The 20,542-nt window shown below is 34.1% G+C and overlaps 3 protein-coding genes across 3 annotated transcripts; 1 reads left to right on the top strand and 2 right to left on the bottom strand.

The window, feature by feature from the left end:
- The first annotated feature begins 236 nt into the window (after positions 1–236).
- Positions 237–3,960, top strand: LOC122603898 (membrane-anchored ubiquitin-fold protein 4). The gene is made up of 3 exons (XM_043776743.1): positions 237–506; positions 2,181–2,351; positions 3,656–3,960. The coding sequence occupies exons 1-3, from the start codon at positions 377–379 to the stop codon at positions 3,709–3,711; spliced, it is 357 nt and encodes a 118-aa protein (XP_043632678.1). The 5' UTR covers positions 237–376; the 3' UTR covers positions 3,712–3,960.
- Positions 3,961–4,888: 928 nt separating this feature from the next.
- On the bottom strand, positions 4,889–10,892 carry LOC122603440 (actin-related protein 2). Its single transcript, XM_043776140.1, has 15 exons — positions 10,769–10,892; positions 10,295–10,405; positions 9,992–10,126; positions 9,812–9,883; positions 9,654–9,732; positions 9,355–9,404; positions 8,711–8,814; positions 8,547–8,615; positions 8,408–8,471; positions 8,141–8,209; positions 7,635–7,718; positions 7,324–7,382; positions 6,995–7,061; positions 5,963–6,046; positions 4,889–5,291 (listed from the first exon to the last, which is right to left on the bottom strand). Exons 1-15 carry the CDS (start codon positions 10,808–10,810, stop codon positions 5,217–5,219), a joined length of 1,164 nt encoding a protein of 387 aa, XP_043632075.1. The 5' UTR covers positions 10,811–10,892; the 3' UTR covers positions 4,889–5,216.
- A 7,156-nt stretch (positions 10,893–18,048) lies between these two features.
- On the bottom strand, positions 18,049–19,369 carry LOC122605423 (transcription factor TCP20-like). The gene has a single exon (XM_043778374.1). The coding sequence runs from the start codon at positions 19,141–19,143 to the stop codon at positions 18,307–18,309; it is 837 nt and encodes a 278-aa protein (XP_043634309.1). The 5' UTR covers positions 19,144–19,369; the 3' UTR covers positions 18,049–18,306.
- Positions 19,370–20,542: the final 1,173 nt, after the last annotated feature.

Genomic DNA, 20,542 nt, shown 5'->3' with positions numbered 1-20,542 from the left:
TCACAAAAATAAAATAAAATAAATATAAAATATAAAAAAGGGGGTTTAAAATTCCACAGTGCGCCTCGAGATCGGGTCTAGGGTTCCTCATCAATTCAAGCTCACACATATACATATACGTATTATACATCTGTAAGTTTTTTCAATCATTTTATGTTGATTTATGGATTCTGTAAAAATATCCTTAATTGCTTTGATTTTAATCTGAATTGTTGTAATTTATTTTGTGCAGGTATTTGAGACATTAAATTAGTAATTATCTTTCTTTTTTTTTTTTTTTTGTAAAAAGGTGTGAATTTTAGGAGAAAAAAGAAAAAGCTATATCTATATCTATATATAATATTATAATTATAATAGATAGGTTTGTTGGTTAGAAATGCCGGAGGAAGATGTTTTAGAGCTTAAGTTTAGATTAATAGATGGATCAGATATCGGTCCATTTCGATACTCACCGGCTTCTACTGTTGCCATGCTTAAGGAGAGAATTGTTGCTGAGTGGCCTAAAGGTTTGCCAGACTTTGCTCTCTCTCTCTCTCTGTATATGTATGTTTATATATATAATATATATATATATATATATATATATGATGTTTTATTATGTTGATGTTAGTTGACACCTTGATTTTAGGCTGCATGCATTAGTAATTGTTTCACGAATTACGAATTAATGTGTTGTGGTCCAGTTAGCTACTGTAAACCAATAGTTTAGAAAGTCTGTTTTAAATGAAATTCTATCAAGTTATACGCAATTTTCTCGAGGAAGCCGTGGGTGAGGGGGTCGGTTTTTACCGGTGTCATTTTATTACCCCATCTTGATGCCGTGGGTATACCGCATGCTGTAAGAGTCGATGTTAAGACAATGAGGGTCAAAAAAAAGTTAACATTTTGAGAACATATTGGCATTTATCATTTTAGTAATAGGCTGCGAGAAAGATTAGAAGACATGTTGGGAGAATAGAACGTTTATGAAGCAATTTGCTTGTCACACAAGGATGTGCTCTCTATTATCCTAGAGAAACTTATACATATTTGGAATTTGATCTGTTGCTAAGATAGTTCCTTAATTGGTGTGATCCAAAAGGTATGATATGGGTTCTTAAGACTGTTTTGCTACATTCAAGAAGCTAAAAAGTTTGAGAGACGCTTTAACGCTTACAAAGAATTTATAATCTGGACTTTGGAGTTTTCGAGATATCTGGTTATATCGCCAAATGATTGAGTGGTGTCTCTGCACGTTAGGGTGATGCGCATGACCTAGTTCTGATGGGTAGGAAATCTGTTGGAGTAGGGATATGAAGTCTCATTTAGTTCAAAATACATGTGAAGTGATTGTTTAACTTGGCTAGTATAGTTGATGCATGATTTGTGGGTATGTATCATCTTTATTCCTCTTGCAAAATGCTCTTCTTTGCCTATATAAGAGGGGTAATTTGCATAACAGACTACTCTTGTTCAAATCTTGTTTTATGCAATATACCTTAGTTTTTGTCACAAGACATCCGAAGGATGTGCTATGATGTGTGAAAAAAATAAAGTGCATTAAATGGATGCATGTAGTAAGTGATTATTATTGGGTTTGGTAGAATAAAAGGATTGTGCTAGTTGGAGTTTACCTCTATAAGAGAAAATGTTTTCATATGTTGGTTTATGAATAAATATTTTGAAGGGGTGTTCAATGGTCCGGTCTTCGGGTTGTTTTGCTCATTTAATTTATTTTTTTTTCTTATTTTCTATTGCAAAACCAAAACTAACTCAAATTAGAAAAACGTAACTGAAAACAGAATTAGAAATCGGTTCAGTTTCGGTTTGAAGCCGAAAAATTCAAATGTGGAAAACACGAAGCTACTATTCTTTTTTATCTGGTTGTGTAGTGTTTAAGTGTCATGGTAAACAGGATGTTCACTCAGGTAAGTAGGAAAATGTTAAGAAAATCAATACTGTTATCATACTTAGTACTTACATAGTTCCATGTCAAAAGGAAATTCCCAATTTAGTTTATTTTGGAATTCAAATATATTTGGATTGAATGGTTTGTTTCTCATACTGAAAATCAGCCAAATTTGCTCTATTTTCATATTTCTTCGAAATTTATTTACTTCTTTACATGCCTCCACATTACCCTTTTTTTTATCACTATGTGAGTTCCAATCATCTCTAAACACAAGGTTTCTATTTTTCAGATAAAAAAGGTGGACCCAAATCAGCGAACGACATTAAATTAATAAATGCGGGGAAAATTTTGGAAAACAACAAAACTGTTGGCCAGTGCAGAACACCTTTTGGGGAGCTTCCGAAAGGTGTAATTACGATGCATGCTGTTGTACAGATGTCTTTAACCAAAGCAAAAACAGGTAATATCTAGTTTTTCTTATCAATGTGTATCTGCTATTAATTATCTTCTTTTTATTTGCTCTTTTATTGGACTGGAGTTTGTTTTCTTTTTTTTTAACAAAGATTATCTTGCTAAGATCCAAGAGTTCCTTCTAAACAACTATCGCTGCATGTGTTTAGCGAACCAGAAAGTAACTACCATTAATTGACTCTATTTGACGGAAGAAATGTCATAATAAGAAGTCATTGCATATAGTTTACTTTAAATTAATGGCAGGTAGAGTTTTTGATTCAAGACATGGTAGACCTAGTTTGAATAGAGCATGGAAAGAACATATAGTGGCCATAATATACAGTGGTCTTGATCATGTATTACTACTCTGCTTGTGTTTTATCACTTTATGCGTTAATGTAGCTGTAGTGATCATGTACAATTTATTGGTTATCTTCTTTGCTGTGTTCTAGAAAGAAAAAGTTGTCTGCAAAAATTTCATGGAAATATTGATTAAATGAGTTTGATACAACTCAGTTCAGAGTCAGGCTATTATGATTTTCATCAAAAGCAAGATCCCTGACACCTCCTTTTCATTGTCATATTATTCCCGAATTTGTAACCTCACATTCAACTATTTGACTTTTACTCAATCGCTTAATCTGCTTTGTGAAATTTGCATCTTTTATGAGTAATTCATAACAATGACACATAAATATAGAATAGGGATGTGAACCTTGTAAACTCAGTCCAAACTGAAAACCAGACAGATAAACTTTGTAACATCCTTTTCTCGGTAATGTAAGGTTGGTTTGCAGTCTGGTTTTGGGTTCTAGACTGTTTTTTTTTTTTATCTTTTACTTTAACAATGACGTCTTGAATTTTTTCTAGTCCAAGACAGATTAAGTTTAGAAGGCTAGAATTTGAGTTTTGTTTGGGATTGAATGGGTTGTTGGGTACTGTATGGTGCAATTCAGTGGTCCAATACTCCAATATCTTCAAATTTTTGGTTCAAGTTTGGTCTTGTCCGGTTTTGGACCGTTCCAAAGCTCTCATTTGCTAAATGTGCATTCCCTTAATAATGGAAGAGTTTTGGCGTTTTACTTCAATCCCTTCATAATGACTTAGTTATATTGCTTACTAACTGTTTCCGCTGGTAATTTACTGATCTATAAGGACAGATACTAAATTTCTGGATGAAGTCAGACAACTTCTTGTGTATGTGATATCTTATGCATTAAGAGAATATAACTTTTGTTGTTTGATGTAATATCGTAGCTTGTTTTGTAAATATCTTCTGAAAGTTATGTATCTTTTGCTCTCTGTATATAGAAAAGAAGATCGATGAAGCTCCAAAGAAGAACGTCTGTTCATGTACCATATTGTAAGAAGTTTGAGTTTGTTCAGATTTATCATCTGGTGGAAGTCCAGTATGGGGCTGTGAAACCAGGTGGTATGAGAAAAATAATGGGTAAACAGTGTGATACCACATTGTCATGTGTTGGGTGGAGGGGAAATCTCATGATGTTATTATGTGTAGTGTGTTTTTATGTATAATGTGTTGCTTTTTTGTTGTACATTTGTGGCTTCGGCTTCAGTGAATACAAGCCCTCGTAGGCTTTTCGTCTTTGCAAAAATACTTCTGTGTTTTATTTGTATTTATTGATTTGGACATGCTCTCGAAAAAATACATTTAGAAAAACAAAATTTTCATTTATTATGACACTTGCGTACTAGGTTGGAACGGGAAAACAGATTTTTAATTGCGGTAGACTTATTTCTGCCCTTGTTACGCCTTAAATGCATTCACAAAATTAAATAAGATTTTCTCCAACTTGCATTTTCATGTACAAGCATAATACCGCGGGTGGAATTTTGTTTAAGGAGTGACAATTTGGTATAAGGGTAGATATGATAATTTAGTGTTATAGTGTGTGGAGGAACATTTTAGGAATCATAAATATGGTGAAAGGGGTTTTTTAGGGAAAAAAATATGTTTAATTTTTTAAGATGTATCATAAATAATAAAAATAATAAACCAAATTCCAAAAACATTGCATTTTCTACATTCAGTTATGTTGCATATTTTCATGGTCACTTACCATCAGTTTTTGATTGATAGCGTGAGATCGTATTTTTTTTTTTTCAAGGTTCAATTTAATTGTTTAAATTGCTCTCTCATACTTCATAGTATAGTTTACCCTAGTAGATTATTTAACTTGTCTTGTTTTTATATTGTGTATCAGCTTCTCAAAATTTCTATTGTATGACTACCAAATTTTCCATTTTCTGCTATTGTATATATCCAGTATTGGTGCTGCGTGACACATGGATTTACATTTCATCGGTTTACAAGTGGTATCAGCCTATCAGGTGACATTTATATACGATATATAACAATTGAAAGTTTGAAATATAAAGTTGTAAATCAGCTTCCTTTTAAGGTAAAATGGGACAAAAATTGACATGACCAGGTTGAAGTTTGCCTCAACGTAAATCTGGGTAGTCATATTTGTGCTTTAAAAATGGCGGTCTTCAAATGAAATAAATGGAAGTGACAGCATGTGTCTCACTAAGAACATGAGAAGTGTATTAGAATCGCTGATGTTTTTACCTAACAAACATGTTTCTAAAACACTATTATTGTTACTTCCAATCTATGGACTTGGTTGTAGTCAAAACATACTATGACCAATTGACAATTATCAACATAACCAATAAAGAAAAAAGGCTAGACTCCCGAGTTGGAATGAAGGCACCATAATTTCTGCAAGCATTTACATCTTTAATGCATAAGCCCCAACTTCAAATGTTCCGCTTCTTATCTCTTCATACTCGTGATAAGTAGAATAAACGTTGCTTCAATGTTTTCTCTAGCGCGTTGAAATACTGCCTAACCACACTTGCTAAGGCAATTAACTCCCTCTTCCATATAATCCTGTTTGCTAATCCAAAATTCAGGTGCATCCTGAAAGAATCCAACATATTAATTTGGCACTTCAGTATCTCATCGAGTAGTCTACAGTCCTCACAATAAGACCATCCAGAATCCCAGATACTCCATACCGGCCAAAGATACCGGGCCCACAGAAACTTAATTAGGTATCAATTACACCTGCATTCTAAAATTGATGGATACGCTACACTCTCAAGTTTTGACAGAAAACAACAGAAATGAAGGGAAATGGAGAGAAAAAAGGGTAGTGTTTGAGTTTGAGTTCCTGAGTTAGAAAAAGAAGGAAAGAGAAGATATCAATCTTACAGAGATACTCTTATCATATGCAGTTTAATCATTAAAGAATCACAAGCATTTCCTTTCGTTCTCACAAAATAGTTCTCAAATCTGAGAGGAAAGGTTTGAAGAGAAATCACCTAAAATCAGTTCATAAAATATCCCTTTCTCCCCAATTAAATGTTGGAAAGTATTAAGTGATATCCAAAAATTGAGCACCTAACTAAACTAAGAAGGGTTATAAAAATAAAAGGCTATGACAGGATCTTAAAGCTAAAAAATATACCCTGGAAAGGTTCTCGAATCCATAGAATTATAAAGTGAAGTAATGGAAAAGAGGAAACAAGAATAACTATTGTGCCAGTTTCTCAAACATAATTGGGATCAATGGAAAGAGAAAGCTTTACCTTCATGATTCCTGCAAGTACCGCGCCCCCGAGATACACCATATGCTTCCTTCGAGGAGGATCTTCAATGCGAAGCCGCAATTTCTACATAACAAATGAACAGAAAAAATGAGACTGTCAAAATAATACAGAATGAATGAAAGGCATACGTTTTTGTGAGCTTAATGACTGCCCAGTACGTCTTGGATTCCATGGAGGATGGATGCATGATACATTACATTTCCTGCACTCATATCTATTGATAAACACTGATAGATACACAATTAAATGATGTATTGTATCATGTAATTGAATCAGATACTGATCTCGTGGTGCGGTGGTTTTTCTAAATAACCTGGTGACTTGTCTTGATGAACCTGCTTTAAAGTTCATTCCAGTCCGGATCTCATAATTTGTTTTCTAGTTACACATGTGATATTTAACTACCAACTCAAATTCTGATATTTGAATCTACTTTAGTATATAATGGAACAACAATATGTTCTCTTGAACTTAGGCTTGTCTTTCAGGGTTTGGTCACTGACAAGAAAATACGTGCCACATTTTATTCAGGTTCTTTCCATTTTAGAGATTTATGCTAACATAGAAAGAAATAAAACATCAGGATATCTTCCATTTAGAGTCCAAAAGTGCAACTATAGACGTCGATGGACTAAATTTCAAGTTGTACAAAAATCCATCTTATAATTTGCATTAGTGCTTTCTACATCCCAGAAAAAAATGTTAGCTGCCAAGTTTACATATACCTCCTAACATCTCTGTGTCACAAAACTAAAAAAGAGGGCCACTCTTGGGAGAAGTATACTTGTCTACGTAAAATTTAATATCCTTTCAATTGAACAACGTCCACATTTTAAAAGTAAATGCTTTAAGTTTCCAACTTTACATGCTTTTTTGGTGTATAGATGAACATTTATAGAACGACTTTGAGACGGATGGAAGAGATCCCGTTCAAAGATAGATAGATAGTATGGATAAATAATCATAGAACTATTGCATGTGCATATATAATCATTGAGCTTCATGTCTCACCTTCAGTCCAACTTTGTTACCCTTCAAAACGACATCAAGATAACGATCCAAGATTTCTTTCTCTAGCCTGTAAAGAAAAATAGTTCCAGAAAGGCCAAGGATGAAACAACTAAAACTGAGTTCTAAATAAGAGGCAAAAAATGTTGCGATGGTATGTGATAGGATGCATGTTGTTGTGTTAACAAAAGTAAGGATATATAACACGTAACATGTAAAAGGTCCATTGATAATGACACTTGCGACTATTGGATTAGGAAATGAGAATTGAAGGGAAAACCACAACCGGGAAAAAAAATTCTTCCAAAGCAAAGATGATGCTGATATACTACCTACTAGGTAATCCTGGATACATTGTGCTTCCTCCGCTCAAAACTATATGCTGGTAAAGCTGCAAAACACAAAAATAAAAGTCAAGCTATTTTTCATTATAATATGAAGATGGCTCAGGCAAGCAGAATCTTAAGGGTGGGTCATCAGCGCACCACCAACTTGATTGCTAAAACATATCCATTGGCGCAGATAGTATAAATAGTGATAAGCAGATCAATATAAAGATAGAAGTCTTTATCATGGCGTCAAACGATCTAACAACTTTCTGTAAATAATCATAGGTGATTTGATCAGCGTAATAAAAAGTTACCATCATACGGTTGTCAATATCCATTTCCTGAATACAGTGGAATACCATGTCAGCAATTCCATCCCCTTCAATATCTATCAGTTCCTGCAGTAAGAAGCTTACATTAACATTTCATGTCACTACAAGTCTACAACTTTAAACCTACAACCGGACTACTGGTAACTGGTGGTGATGCTGGAAGTGGTGGAAATGCAATTCATGATGATGGATTGATGGTTGCCATCTTATTGGCGGTGATGGAGATGATAAGAATAACAGTATTGATGAAAACAATAATACTTTAGATATGAAGTTACATATGTAGTAAATGACAGCAGCGAGCAGTAAAATAATTGTTCCAAGTTCAAGCCATCCTAATATTCATATTTTCGTCTTACATATCCACAAGCATCGCATGTAAGAGACCACATACATGGGTATATGAATATATATGGTATATGAAGAGAATGATAACAAAACCATATACCATTGACTTAGGGTTTGAGTCAGAGTATATCAAGACTTACTGGAGTAAAAAGAGCTTCTGGGGCTTGAAAGCGTTCAGTACCAACTTTGATAACCCTCCCATCTGGCAGCTGATGCAATTTAACATTCACGAAAACATACATAAATAAGGGAAAGATTTAACAGAATGTTAAAAGAATCTAAACAGGGAGATAATTTACTGAGACGATCACACAACTGTTATAGTTATAGATGTTCAATCAGAACTTGACTGTTAAGAATTCCCTACAATTCGACCATCAGACATACATGATTTAGAGATAACTTACAGTATAATTCTTAACGAGAATGGTGGTCTCAAGTCCTAGTTGATATTCCCTTTTGTAATCATAACTGCGAGATGGCGAGTTCAACAGTTCACATTGCATACATTCATAAAAAAAAAAAAATGTAAGTTCAAGTTTGTACCTGATGTAGCAGAGCTTTTCTTTGATATCTCTTACAGTCTCAAAATCAGTGCTCTTATTCATTGCATAACTTCATACACGATAAATGAGTTCTCAAGTTTCAGTAGAAGTACATGCGTAATATCATTAACATAACAAGTTCTGGAGGAAGATATTGGGACTCACCCTCTCCTAAGCAGTAAATCAACAAGATATGATGTTATGTGACGTCCAGCAACATTCATTCGCTTTGTAAGATGAGGGAATGAGTAACCATCCACAACGGGAACCTGCAAAAGACATTAAAAGTTGGATATATCGCTTCTTATTTTTTAGTAATCTCGGTTATTGAAGTCAGCCAAATATTGAGCTACGTCTATATCAAGTATATAAACCATAAGCACATGGTAAAGATTTGTGTTTCTAAAGATGCCTAAGTGTCAAACAACATACATTGATTCTTGTCATTCGTTACTAAGATTAGATATTGATGTATCCAGACAAAAACTTCACTAAAGAATGTGTATAAATGTTTTACAAAAACAAATATTCCAGCTAAGAAATGCCAAGTGCAACATATGAGAGAAGCAATGTAATGAAATTGGTGCCAGCCCACACTATATTCCATGTCATTTTACCCTATTAAGTATTATGTTCATCAATGGGGTATATTGGAAGAAAGAAAAAGATTGTGCTACATGCATTTCCTATCATCTAGACGAGATTAGCAGATTTGTTTGGTTTCCATAGTAAAAGTTTGATCTAACATAACACACGTCGTGCTTGGTATGTTGGAAATACTAAACGAGAACGCTGAAAACAATACTTACAACATGAGTTACACCATCGCCAGCGTCAATGACTAATCCAGTAAGTAAACCTGTTTTGACATCATATTAAGAACTGATGAGTATAGTACACTTAATTCTCAATTTCTTTTAATGTATTTAACTAAATTCAAAAGGTGTCCAATATACAAATAAGAAATAAAGATCACTATAAACACGTATCTCAATGAAGAAAAATCATGGTATACAAAGTGTCAAAGAAAGTTGCAGTTTAAGTAAAATCCACATCATTTCAGTTACAGGAAACAATTCAAGTATTATAACCTTTACCCTATAAGCACCTTGAGCATACAATGTTAAAACAGCTTGTATCTGGATGAATACGCCAGCAAAATTGTACTTCTCAAACATAGTCTCGACCTAAAATCAAAGTTAATTCCAAATTAAATCGTAATGCAAAGTGAAATCCGATTTTCACAAGTATATCGTTGGAACAGACCATCTTCTCCCTGTTTCTGGAAGGATTAAGAGGCGGATCTGTGAGCAAAATGTTACATTCTGATGGATTCACCTGCCAAACGGATTTAGAATATGAACGACCTTTCTATAACACTACGAAGCAGGTTCTATTCTAAAACATCGACTTCTAAGACAACGTATCAAAATACAACAGTCACACCTTGAGTTCATTATAGAAGGCGTGATCCCAAACATGACCCATATCGTCCCACTTTTGCACAATGCCATTGTTGACGGGATAAGATATGTCTAGTTGATGCCTTAAGTTCAAACAAGCTTCACCGACAACAATATCCTGTATGAACCACACACAATATAAACGTTTCCATAATCGTCTATCAATCCATATGCTACAAACATCCATATCGTTAAAAAAAAAAACTCACTAGCATATATCAAAGTTATCAAAACACGCATATATTCATCAAAAAGATATTCATATATTCATCAGATAATATAGTACCTTCAACTCGTGTTCCATAAGCGTTTCTTCGTATCTCAACATCGGCCTACCTACTACAGACGGAAATACCGATGTAGGGAAATTCTCCCCCGCAAAACCGCACTTGACATACTGCATTCAAATTCACCAATCATATTATCACAAAAAAATTATTTGTGTATATATGTACGTACGTGTGTGCGCGTTGTGTGTGTATACATATAGATATATGTGTGTGTAAATATGTATATGTATGTATGTATCGAGATATATGTATGTGTAGCGATTAATAATATATGTGTGTTAACAATCTAGATCATTCGCATTCGAACAATTAATTCTTTTGGACACTGAATGATAATTAAACTCAATTTAGAAAATGAGAATAATAAAAGCAGATCAATGAAGCAATTAATCGAATTGGAAAAAAAAACGAGATTACAAGAGATTTATAATAACAGATTGAATTAAGAAGAGGAGATGATTAGAGCTTACACCGGTGCCATTGTCGCAAACGATGACATTTTTACTGTCCATTTTTAACCGCAGGCGCCTTAAATGAAAAGGAGCGACGGTGAAGATGGAGGGATCCTTTTTGTTTGTTCTTCAGAGTATTGGATGGATTTTTTATTAGAAGTTAAAAATGGAGATTGTATAGTAAAAGTTATATTAAAATAATGATGATGATGATAACTAAGTTTGTAACTAATTTGGTTTACTTTGCGTGTAATTGAGTCTAACTTTGTTTGGGTCTTTGGGTAACGGACCGGGTATATAAAGAAACCGGTTTAAATTAAAAAATTCCAATGACCGGAGGAAGAATGGGTTTATCATTAATGGGTTTTTTGGGTGGACGGGTTTCTTCGGAACGTAGAGTTAAATGGGTTAGATGTTTTGTGTGTTTAGATTGGATCAACTGGTTTTTGTACACTCAACTATGGGAGATTTACATATATATATATATATATATATACGAGACGGGTACCCGCGCAATGCGGCGGTGGCGGCAACGGGCGGTGCTAGTGTTGGTGGTGTTAACGATGTGATTATTAATCTTAAAGTAATAGATGTAAGTGGTAATGTAGTTATTTTATGGTTAAAAGATGTATATTTTGTAAATAACTTTATTAGAAATATAATATAGATATTAGGTGGAAATATTTATATTAATTAATAAATGAGATAGATAGTTTGGAAAAATATGGGTGTAAAATATGTTAAGAATATATTGGATAAATTTTGTTTGTGAGTTAAAAATGTGTTGAAAATTAAGGTTAGTTTGTTTATTAATATAGTATAGATATAGATTTAGGAATAAAGAGTTTGGTGGTAGTGTAAATTAAAAGGGTAAAATAAAGATTTTAAAGGTAGAATGTTTAATTTGTGAAGGGGTAGTTTGTTTATATAGGAAGTATAAATATATATACCTATACCTATTTTTAAAACATAATAATTACATATTTTTAAAAATTTGTACTGTATATAAATATATAATTATGTCTCTTAAGTAAGATATATATGTAAAATTTTCATTTAACTAAATATTGAGATTTTGTGTATGAACTATAAAGTATTCGGTATTGTTTTACTTTGGATAATTCTCTTGTCATGTATTAATATAAAAATGACAAATTAAAGTAGGAATTAAAGTTTTTTTTAAAAAAAAAAAAAAAACACACGTACTTAAAAATGCAAACAAAAATTTTTGTATCAACAAAACATCTCAATTACGCTATGTATCTTTAAGGAAACTTTAAAATTGAAAATGAATGATGAAGCAACTCCACATATTGATTCCTATGAGCTTTAACGTACAATCGTACATAGACATATTGCTTAATGTAGGGCGGTTAATTTCGACCCAACCCGAAAAAAATCAGGTTAGGGTTGAGTATTTTCGACCCACCAACCCGTCAACTCACCAACCTGATTTTTATTGGGTTGGGTCCGGGTTGGGTTGTTGGGTTGTCAGGTCGACCCGCCAAGACGCCAACCCAATATCTTTAAAATAATTGAATTATATATAATAGTTCATACTTCACATTATACTAATTCATACGTCCTATTCTCATTTTTTATATTTCTAACCTAAAGTAACTTCAAATATGAAATAAAAGGAGGATTCAAAATTATGTGAGATGATAAGTGATGTAGGATGAGGCGGTAAGTTTGTTAACTTTGTGCCAAGTATTAACAATACCCTCGTATTTCTTTCTTTTTTGTACCATTCGTTTTCGGCTTACACCATCAATGATAAAGCTTTATATTGGTTGATTTATTCCATTTTAAATTTATATATATTTGCTTCTCGGGTCACATGGGTTGGGTCATGGGTTGGCGGGTTGTGGTTGAAATTTCTGACCTGAAACTTTTAGTGAGTTAGGTTAGGGTCGGAGTTTTTCAATTTATCAACCCGCCAACCCGAACCCGAACCTATTGACAACCCTAGCTTAATGTATATCGTATTATTGCGAACCATATTGCATGCATCCAAGACTCAGCTTGACATTGTATGAACTAAAAGTGATAATGGGTTATGTGACACAAGCATCATCAACCATTATATGGGACTATAAGTTTATGCAACCACCCATCCCATAACAAACTGACCCACTAAGGCCTGTGCTTATAAGGCTGGACGGAGTGGAGTAGGCACTGGACCGGTGTCGGGCCGGTACCGGATGACACACCGCCCCGACCCCCCGGTACCGGTTGGGTGGGGAGGATACTGGGCACAATGGTGCCGGTTTGGGTGCCCAAGTATTTGAACGTTACAAAAAAAAAAAAAAAAGGTCGTGGGTCCCACATGAACGGTTGAAACAAAAAAAAAATTATCTCTTTCTCTTTTCGTCTTCACTTTTCCTCTTTTTTTTTTTCTGGCCGACGCCCTGCTCCTTTCTTTCTTCCTTTATTTTTTTTTTTCAATCAAATCATCCATCTAAACCCACAAAAATGAATAGGGGGAAGAAACCAAAAGAACCCAGTTACTCAAATCTACCCAAAAAACGCAGAAACGCGCCACCGCCAAACAATCGCGATATTATGCCACCTCCTCCTTCGCAAAAAAATACGGCCGAAGATGTGTATAGGCCACAACGTGTTGAAGATTTCTTGAATAGTATGGATCCATTGTTTTTCGAATCTGTCCCATCAAGTGTCCAACCGAATGCCGGGTTTTCGGGTTTTGTGAATGAAACTCAACCCGGGTTTTCGGGTTTCACGGGTGGTTCATCATCACACTTCGCGAGTCAACAGGTTCAAGATGAAGAAGAAGAAGAAGAAGAAGAAGAGGTGGTGGAAGCAATACCCAAGACCCAAGTCTCGGTTAAAGGTAAAAGAGAGTGTCGAAATTGGGGGAAGGATGAAGAGGCGTGTTTGGCAAAAGCTTGGTTTCCGAGGATCCATACGTCGGAAACGCCCAAACGGCGGGTTCGTTTTGGAAGAAGGTGAAGTTTCAGTTGGACTCACACTTGAACCGTGAGTCAGGACGTACCCCAGAAATGTGTCGGTCGAAATGGAAGGATTTGAAGCATAAGGTGTCGGGTTTTTGTGGTATTTACAATGTGAAGAAAAGTAAGATGTCGAGGGGCCAAAGTGACGAGGATGTGTTTAAGTCAGCCGTGGCATTGTATATGCGGAAATACAATAACAAGTCCGGGTTTCCGCATGTAGAGGCGTGACAGGTTTTGAGGAGAGGACCGAAATGGTCGGAGGTTCTTACTTTGGAGGGGATTTGTGAGGAGTCGGGTAGCAAAAGGGCAAGAACGGAAGGGTCTGTCCATGTACGTTCATCAGGGGAGCCGTCGGTCCATATTGACTTGAATGAGGACCATTTGGAGCAAGAAGAGGAGGGAGGGAACGACATGGATGATGCACTGGTACATCATGCTAAACCCGTGCCACCCCGCCGTAAAGCTAAGGGTAAGCAGGCTGCTCCTTCCGCCTCTACTACATCTGAGGAGTTCTTGAAGATGGTCGCGGAGTTGAAATGCGACAATGAGGATAAAAAACGAGCTCGGGAGGAGAAGATGCAGATGTAGAAGGCGATGATGGATAGCTATATGGCGGTGGAGGAGGCTAGGAAGAAACGGGAGGAGGAGATGACACGGATGGTCCAGAGTCAGCAGCGACAGAATGATATGGACTTCGTGATCAGGCCACACGATCACCTCAGCGGGCCGATGTTGGAGATGGTTTTGGCGCAGAAACGCGCCATTTGTGAGCAGTACGGATGGTCGGCGCCTTAATTGTATGTTTTACTTGTTTCTGTGTGTTAGAATAAAATTATGTGTTTTAATTGTGTTTTAAGTTGTATTAGTTTTAATTTATTAAATAAAATATTTTAGTTTTAAAAATAAATAGAAATTAAATTAAATAGAAAAGGGTGGGGAGGGGTGGCGAGGTGCTCCTAGCAATCGGGGAGGGGAGGGGAGGAGAAGAAAAATCAGGGAGGGCAGAGGAGGAGTGGGCAAGCCCTCCCCCCACCCTAAGGGCCAACTTCTTGGAGTTTCTTCACTGCCACATCAGCATCACATAATTCAGGACTCTCCTCAGGACTCTCACTGCCTATAAGGACAACTTCTTCAGAACTTATTCGTCATATCATCAATACTTTTATAATTTCTTATTACTTAAACATTAAATTAAATAACTATTTATATTAATTACAAAAAATACAAATAGATTAATAAAATCTAAAAAGTATAAAGTAAAAATAATAAATTAAATTTAGGGGCTAAATTGATAATTTTTAAAACTCAGATTAATATTTTATACATGTATTATATTTTAGGGGTAGAATTGAAAATTGTTTAACTATTATACAATATATGCAAATGTTTGTCTTCTTTAATCCACCTGCAATGACCACATACAGAAAACTATATCTATACTTCATATACATATATATGTATTAAAACAAAAAAAAAATTAAAAAAAATAGAAGAAACCAACCGTTGGCCCCACAAGCAGAACGTCTTCCAACTTCTTGGTGGAGAACAACCACAAGGACGCAAACGCAAGGATGATTGATGTTTATAACTCGTCCGCGTCTTCGCCATTTTGGACGCTCGCAAAACGGTGCTATAAGCACGGGCCTAAATATAGCTTCATTCTTGCCATATTGAGTATCAAGGCAAACTCATGTATTTAGAAAATGAAGTTTTTTTTCCTAAATCACGGGTCAATGATTTATCAAAGTTGGTGTAGATATCATAACAAATTTTTTTATTTTTTAAAAAGGAGTTTATATCCATGGAAAGAAAGATTTTTTATACCATTTAACCCTGTAGCACAATAGCAGATAAACAAGTTGTAAATTGTAATGTTAAATTGGATTTGAGTGGTGATTTAATTGTTTTTTTTTTTAAATGATAAAAATAGCCTGGGTTATGTTTAACACGTTATTATGTGTATAATTTTATAAACGATGTGTATGTTAAATTGAACTTGAGTAGTGATTTAAAGTTATACAACTTTTTATGCATATAATGAAATCTTAAACATAGCTCAATTTCCATATTTAATTATTCAATTATTTGTTCTTGACTTGTTTGATTCATGAGCATGGAATACATTTTATTTTAGAGTGAACATAATGTAAACTTTTTTAATCTTAAAAACATAAAATAAAGTAATGATCTATTGTAGTGTCACCCCCTTATTTCCTGAATACACCCCCAAAAGGGGTAACTTGTTGCCTTTATTATCTTACGTCATCCCAATAACTTGTTGCCTTTATTAACTTGTTGCCTCTTTTAATTAATAGAATCGTGACATGTAAAAAATCAAAGGGTGTAATTAGGAAAAAAAATTAGTAGATTACATGTGTTAGCAAGTGGATATATTAATTAATAGAATCGTGACATGTAAAAAATCAAAGGGTGTAATTAGGAAAGAAAATTAATAGATTACATGTGTTAGCAAGTGGATATATTAAAAGGATTTTGAAGAGAATCGGTTACAATGATTTATTATTTTCCAATTACTTTACCATTGAAACCAAACCCACTACCACTCAAATCAATTGGACTACTAGCCTACTACTGTCACAATAAGTCATCTGGAAATCGAGGTGGCAAAGACATTGTGGTGATGGCATGCTATCGCTATAGTGTATTGTAATCATTGGCCTGCCCAACAAGTTTATAGACTCTGTTTGTTTTAAAAAAAAAAATTAAATACCTTAAATTAACAATGAATTGAAACAGTTTTTATATCACAAATAAAAAAAAGTGTACAAATGCATCATAAATGTGTGAAATTTGTCCAATATGACAATATCCTAGCTAGTAATGATTAATTAATTTGAATTCTTCCTCAAAGTTGCATAAAATTAAACTAACAGTCGATCTACTCTATTTAGGTTGTAATATAAATCTTTGGAAACAACGGTAAAAGGTCGTTAACTTTCTATATACGATAAAAATACTTGTGTGTTGCGACGGTGAGATGGTAGGGGTGATATGTCATAAAGTGTGATAGTCAAATGTCTTAACCGTACGGGTTCCGCCATCGGATTTAAAAATTCGTCAAAAGTATATCGAATGACATCTCTAATGAAAGAGCATGAAATTTTAAGAACACCCATATAATTTTTATAATTTATGGAGTAATAGATGATTTATGGAGGAGAGAGAAAAAATATGATTGGTTGAGATTTAAAAAGAGGAAAAAAAAATAGGTGATTGAGATTTAAGGGTATTATAGGTATATTAGGTAAAAATGTTTACGTTAGTGAATAAAGAAGAGGGTTAATTTAGGTAGTTCAAATCCTTAATTAAGAATTTGAAAAAGAGCAAAATGTTTTATAAGATATTATAAGATAGTATAGATGATGTTTTCTCATTGAAAATGACAAAAAGACCAAATTAACATAGCTATAATATCACTTATGAAAACTAAATTAATACCCCTCATGTGCTATAAAATGGCAGAAGGACCAAATTAATACCCTTCATGTGCTACTAACATGAAAACTTAACGACACTAATTAATGATTCTGTTAGCGAGGGACCGCCGTTGCAACTGAAGCATATCTTCAGGGACCACGGTTGCAAAAAAATCAAGAGAGGGACTGCCGTTGTAAAAAGTGACAAACCACGGGGACCATTCTTGCATTTAACTCTAAGATATTATAAAATAGTATAGATGATGTTTTCCCCTTGAGAATGATAGAAAGACCAAATTAACATAGCTATAATATCACTTTTTTTTTTCTTCCTGTTAACAAATACTGAAAAGGTCTTGTACTCTTGTTCAATAGAGAGAATTGATGAAAAGGGACTCTCTGTGACACGATGTTGGGTTGAATATATGCAACCATCATCAATCAACTAAAGCTTGCTAAACCGGCCTGGATAAGTCATAAAACGCAATACTAAGCCTACGGGTTGCTATTTATGCCTATTCTTAGGACCTAACTTCAACGTATATGGTTTTGATTTTAATTTAGTCTAATCATCTTTGAGACAAGTATTTATATACATCATGTTGGGTGTGAAGTTGATAACTTTAGGGTCGGGCAGATGGGCTCGACGAGTAGAAGTTACCTTAAACACCGATATACTCTTTAAGTATACTAGTACAATAAGCACATCTGAAAGCGAACAAGAAAATAAGTCTTATTCCACTGGCCTGGCCCTTCATTTTAGACTACAACTCTACAAGCAGTATATGTATGGTATAAAAAAATATGCATCTAAATGGAAAGAAAGCAAGCTAAACAGCTTAATTATCTTGTTGCTAAATTAGTTAGTTTGAAATAATATACCATGTTGTTATTAACGGCCTAAATTTGTATAAAACTTATGACCAATACCCAAAAAGTGTAATTACCAAAATGGGAAACAAAGATTTTATCATATACAGAAAGAAAAAAGAAAAAAGATAGGTGTCAGAAATTGGGACACCCCAAAAGCACCTGTAGAATATACAACACAAACATCATAGAAACCCCAAAATCCCATAAACTTACAAGATTTGGGCTTCATTCTGTTTTGATCATTTATTCAAAATCAATTCATCTAATAATTCTACTGACCATCTGAACCTTGAGAATCATCATCTTTTGAAGATTGTTGTTGCTGATTCATCCGAGCTTGACCTATTTGGTAGATATGGTTCAATGCTTGTTGATTCAAAACCCCAATATTAGCATCTTGGGAAAGCCCAAGCTCTAACCCGGGAAGCGCCTGTTGACTTTGATCATTATGATTATGATTACCCAGAATCGACGAAAAACTCATCTGGTTCAAATTTGAACCAGGTAAGTCAAACCCCGGGAACGTAATTTTCTGCAAGTAATTCGACCCTTCTGGTCCCAAACCGTTGACAGCCGGACCAGAAGATGACACTGATGATTGGTAACCAAATCCACCTACAGGTACAGCGGGCCATAAACCCGCCATACCTGACATATGGTTTGGATTGGGGTTTGGGGGTCTACTGACCCCCAAATTACCAACTAATGGCCAACTTGACCTACTACTATTTTCATCAATTTTTTGTTGTAACCCAGCCGAAAAAGTAAGTCCTTGTGAAGCTGCGGATCCAACTGCAGTCATAGCTGAAGCCGGGATAGTCCCGGTTCCAGTGGCAGCAATAATTGATGGTTCAGATTGTTGTAACAACCATTGAATAGTTTCACCATCAGATTTATGGCCTAATTCTCTAGTCAACTGAAATATTCTAGCAGCACAAAGTGCAGGCATCCTTATCCTACGACCACGACCTTCAACTTTGGTATGTCGATCTTTATTCGAACTTCTTTTAACTGATAACTGTTGTTTTTTTGTCCCACTGACTTCTTCTTTATCAGTTTGAAAATCTTTGATCACTAAGGAAGACTTGTTATTGTTGTTATCAGCCATGTTTAAAAAAACATGAAAAATATTAAAAGATGGCTGAAGGTGATGATGATTGATGATTCTGGGTCTTGTTTATAAGGTATTGGGATCCATGAAAACTGTGTTGTGTGTTGTGTGTTGTTTAATGTTTATCGATATTATTATTAATTTATGGCAGCACAACACTTGATTGATTTGAAGAATGGTCTTGATGTGTGTATGTTTTTTTTGGCTTTTTGGTTTTATCTTTTTTGCCAAGTATTTGCAAAGACAAAAGTGCAATAGGTGAAGGGGGTATTATAGTAGTTTCATGTTTAATCAATCAATGTTTCTGACTTTCATTAATAGTATTTTTATTTAATATATCTTTTTTTGAAAAAGATGATAAATTCCATGTCGATTTAGAGAAAATTAACACTTCTACTAGATATGCAATACGATTAATTCGTTAATGTCTTTTTATTAGATTAGTGAAGGAGGTATATGCTTTTAATGTTTTTTTATTATATTATTTTTCTTTCTATTAGCTTAATATTTTTGGCAGTTGAATTGAATACTTAACATCCACTTATATCTTCAACTTTGAATTCATAAGGTTTTATGAGTTACATGTATTAATATCTAATATTGGGAATGTGGTAAGTCTCGTGTCTAATGTTGGACACGGGTTTAAAATCTAGTATATACTATACTAAATCAATAGGATGTGCATACTAACTTGTCTGCGTGGCGAGTTACTATTCGTCCATGCTATAACCTGCACCATTATTCAGATATTGCCAAATCGTATTTCGTTCGGATTTCTAATACGAGTTACTTCTTTGTTTTTTCCATATATTTTTCTTTTCGGGTTTTCAAATAATTATATCGAAAACGTTTATTTTTTTTTTTTAACAATATTCAGATTATACCACATTGAATCCCCTTCAAGTTCAAAATTACGTGTTACTTCTTGATTTTTAACATAGTTTGTTTTCATTTGGATTTTCAAATAGTATATCAAAACTATTTTTTTGTGGTATTGTTTTTGAATAAATATCTATTTCATATGTCAAAAATTTTAACAAACATATATAACGACACATCATCAATAACAAAACATAATCGTTTTGAGGTTTCAAACAATATATAAAAAACTTTTATTATTATTATTATTTTTTGTATTGTCTTTGAATAAGTATACATTTTATATGTCAAAGTTTTTATTAATAACAAACAGTAAGCGAACTAATTGAAGTCGTGCAACGCGCAGACAGAAACTATTGTGGTTTTGCCCTTAAATAATATATATTTTATATAATAAACTTTTAAACAAACCTATCAATGACAAAATGTTTGTTAATTCAACGCAAATATACAAAATAACACGATCATTTCAATACGACAATTGATGTCCCGCCACACAGGGTCGGAAATTTGTTAG

The sequence above is a fragment of the Erigeron canadensis genome, chromosome 6 (assembly GCF_010389155.1).
Source record: "Erigeron canadensis isolate Cc75 chromosome 6, C_canadensis_v1, whole genome shotgun sequence".
Lineage (NCBI taxonomy): Eukaryota > Viridiplantae > Streptophyta > Magnoliopsida > Asterales > Asteraceae > Erigeron > Erigeron canadensis.
The sequence above is the reverse complement of the archived record's forward strand: the minus strand, read 5'-3'. Positions and strand labels throughout refer to the sequence as shown.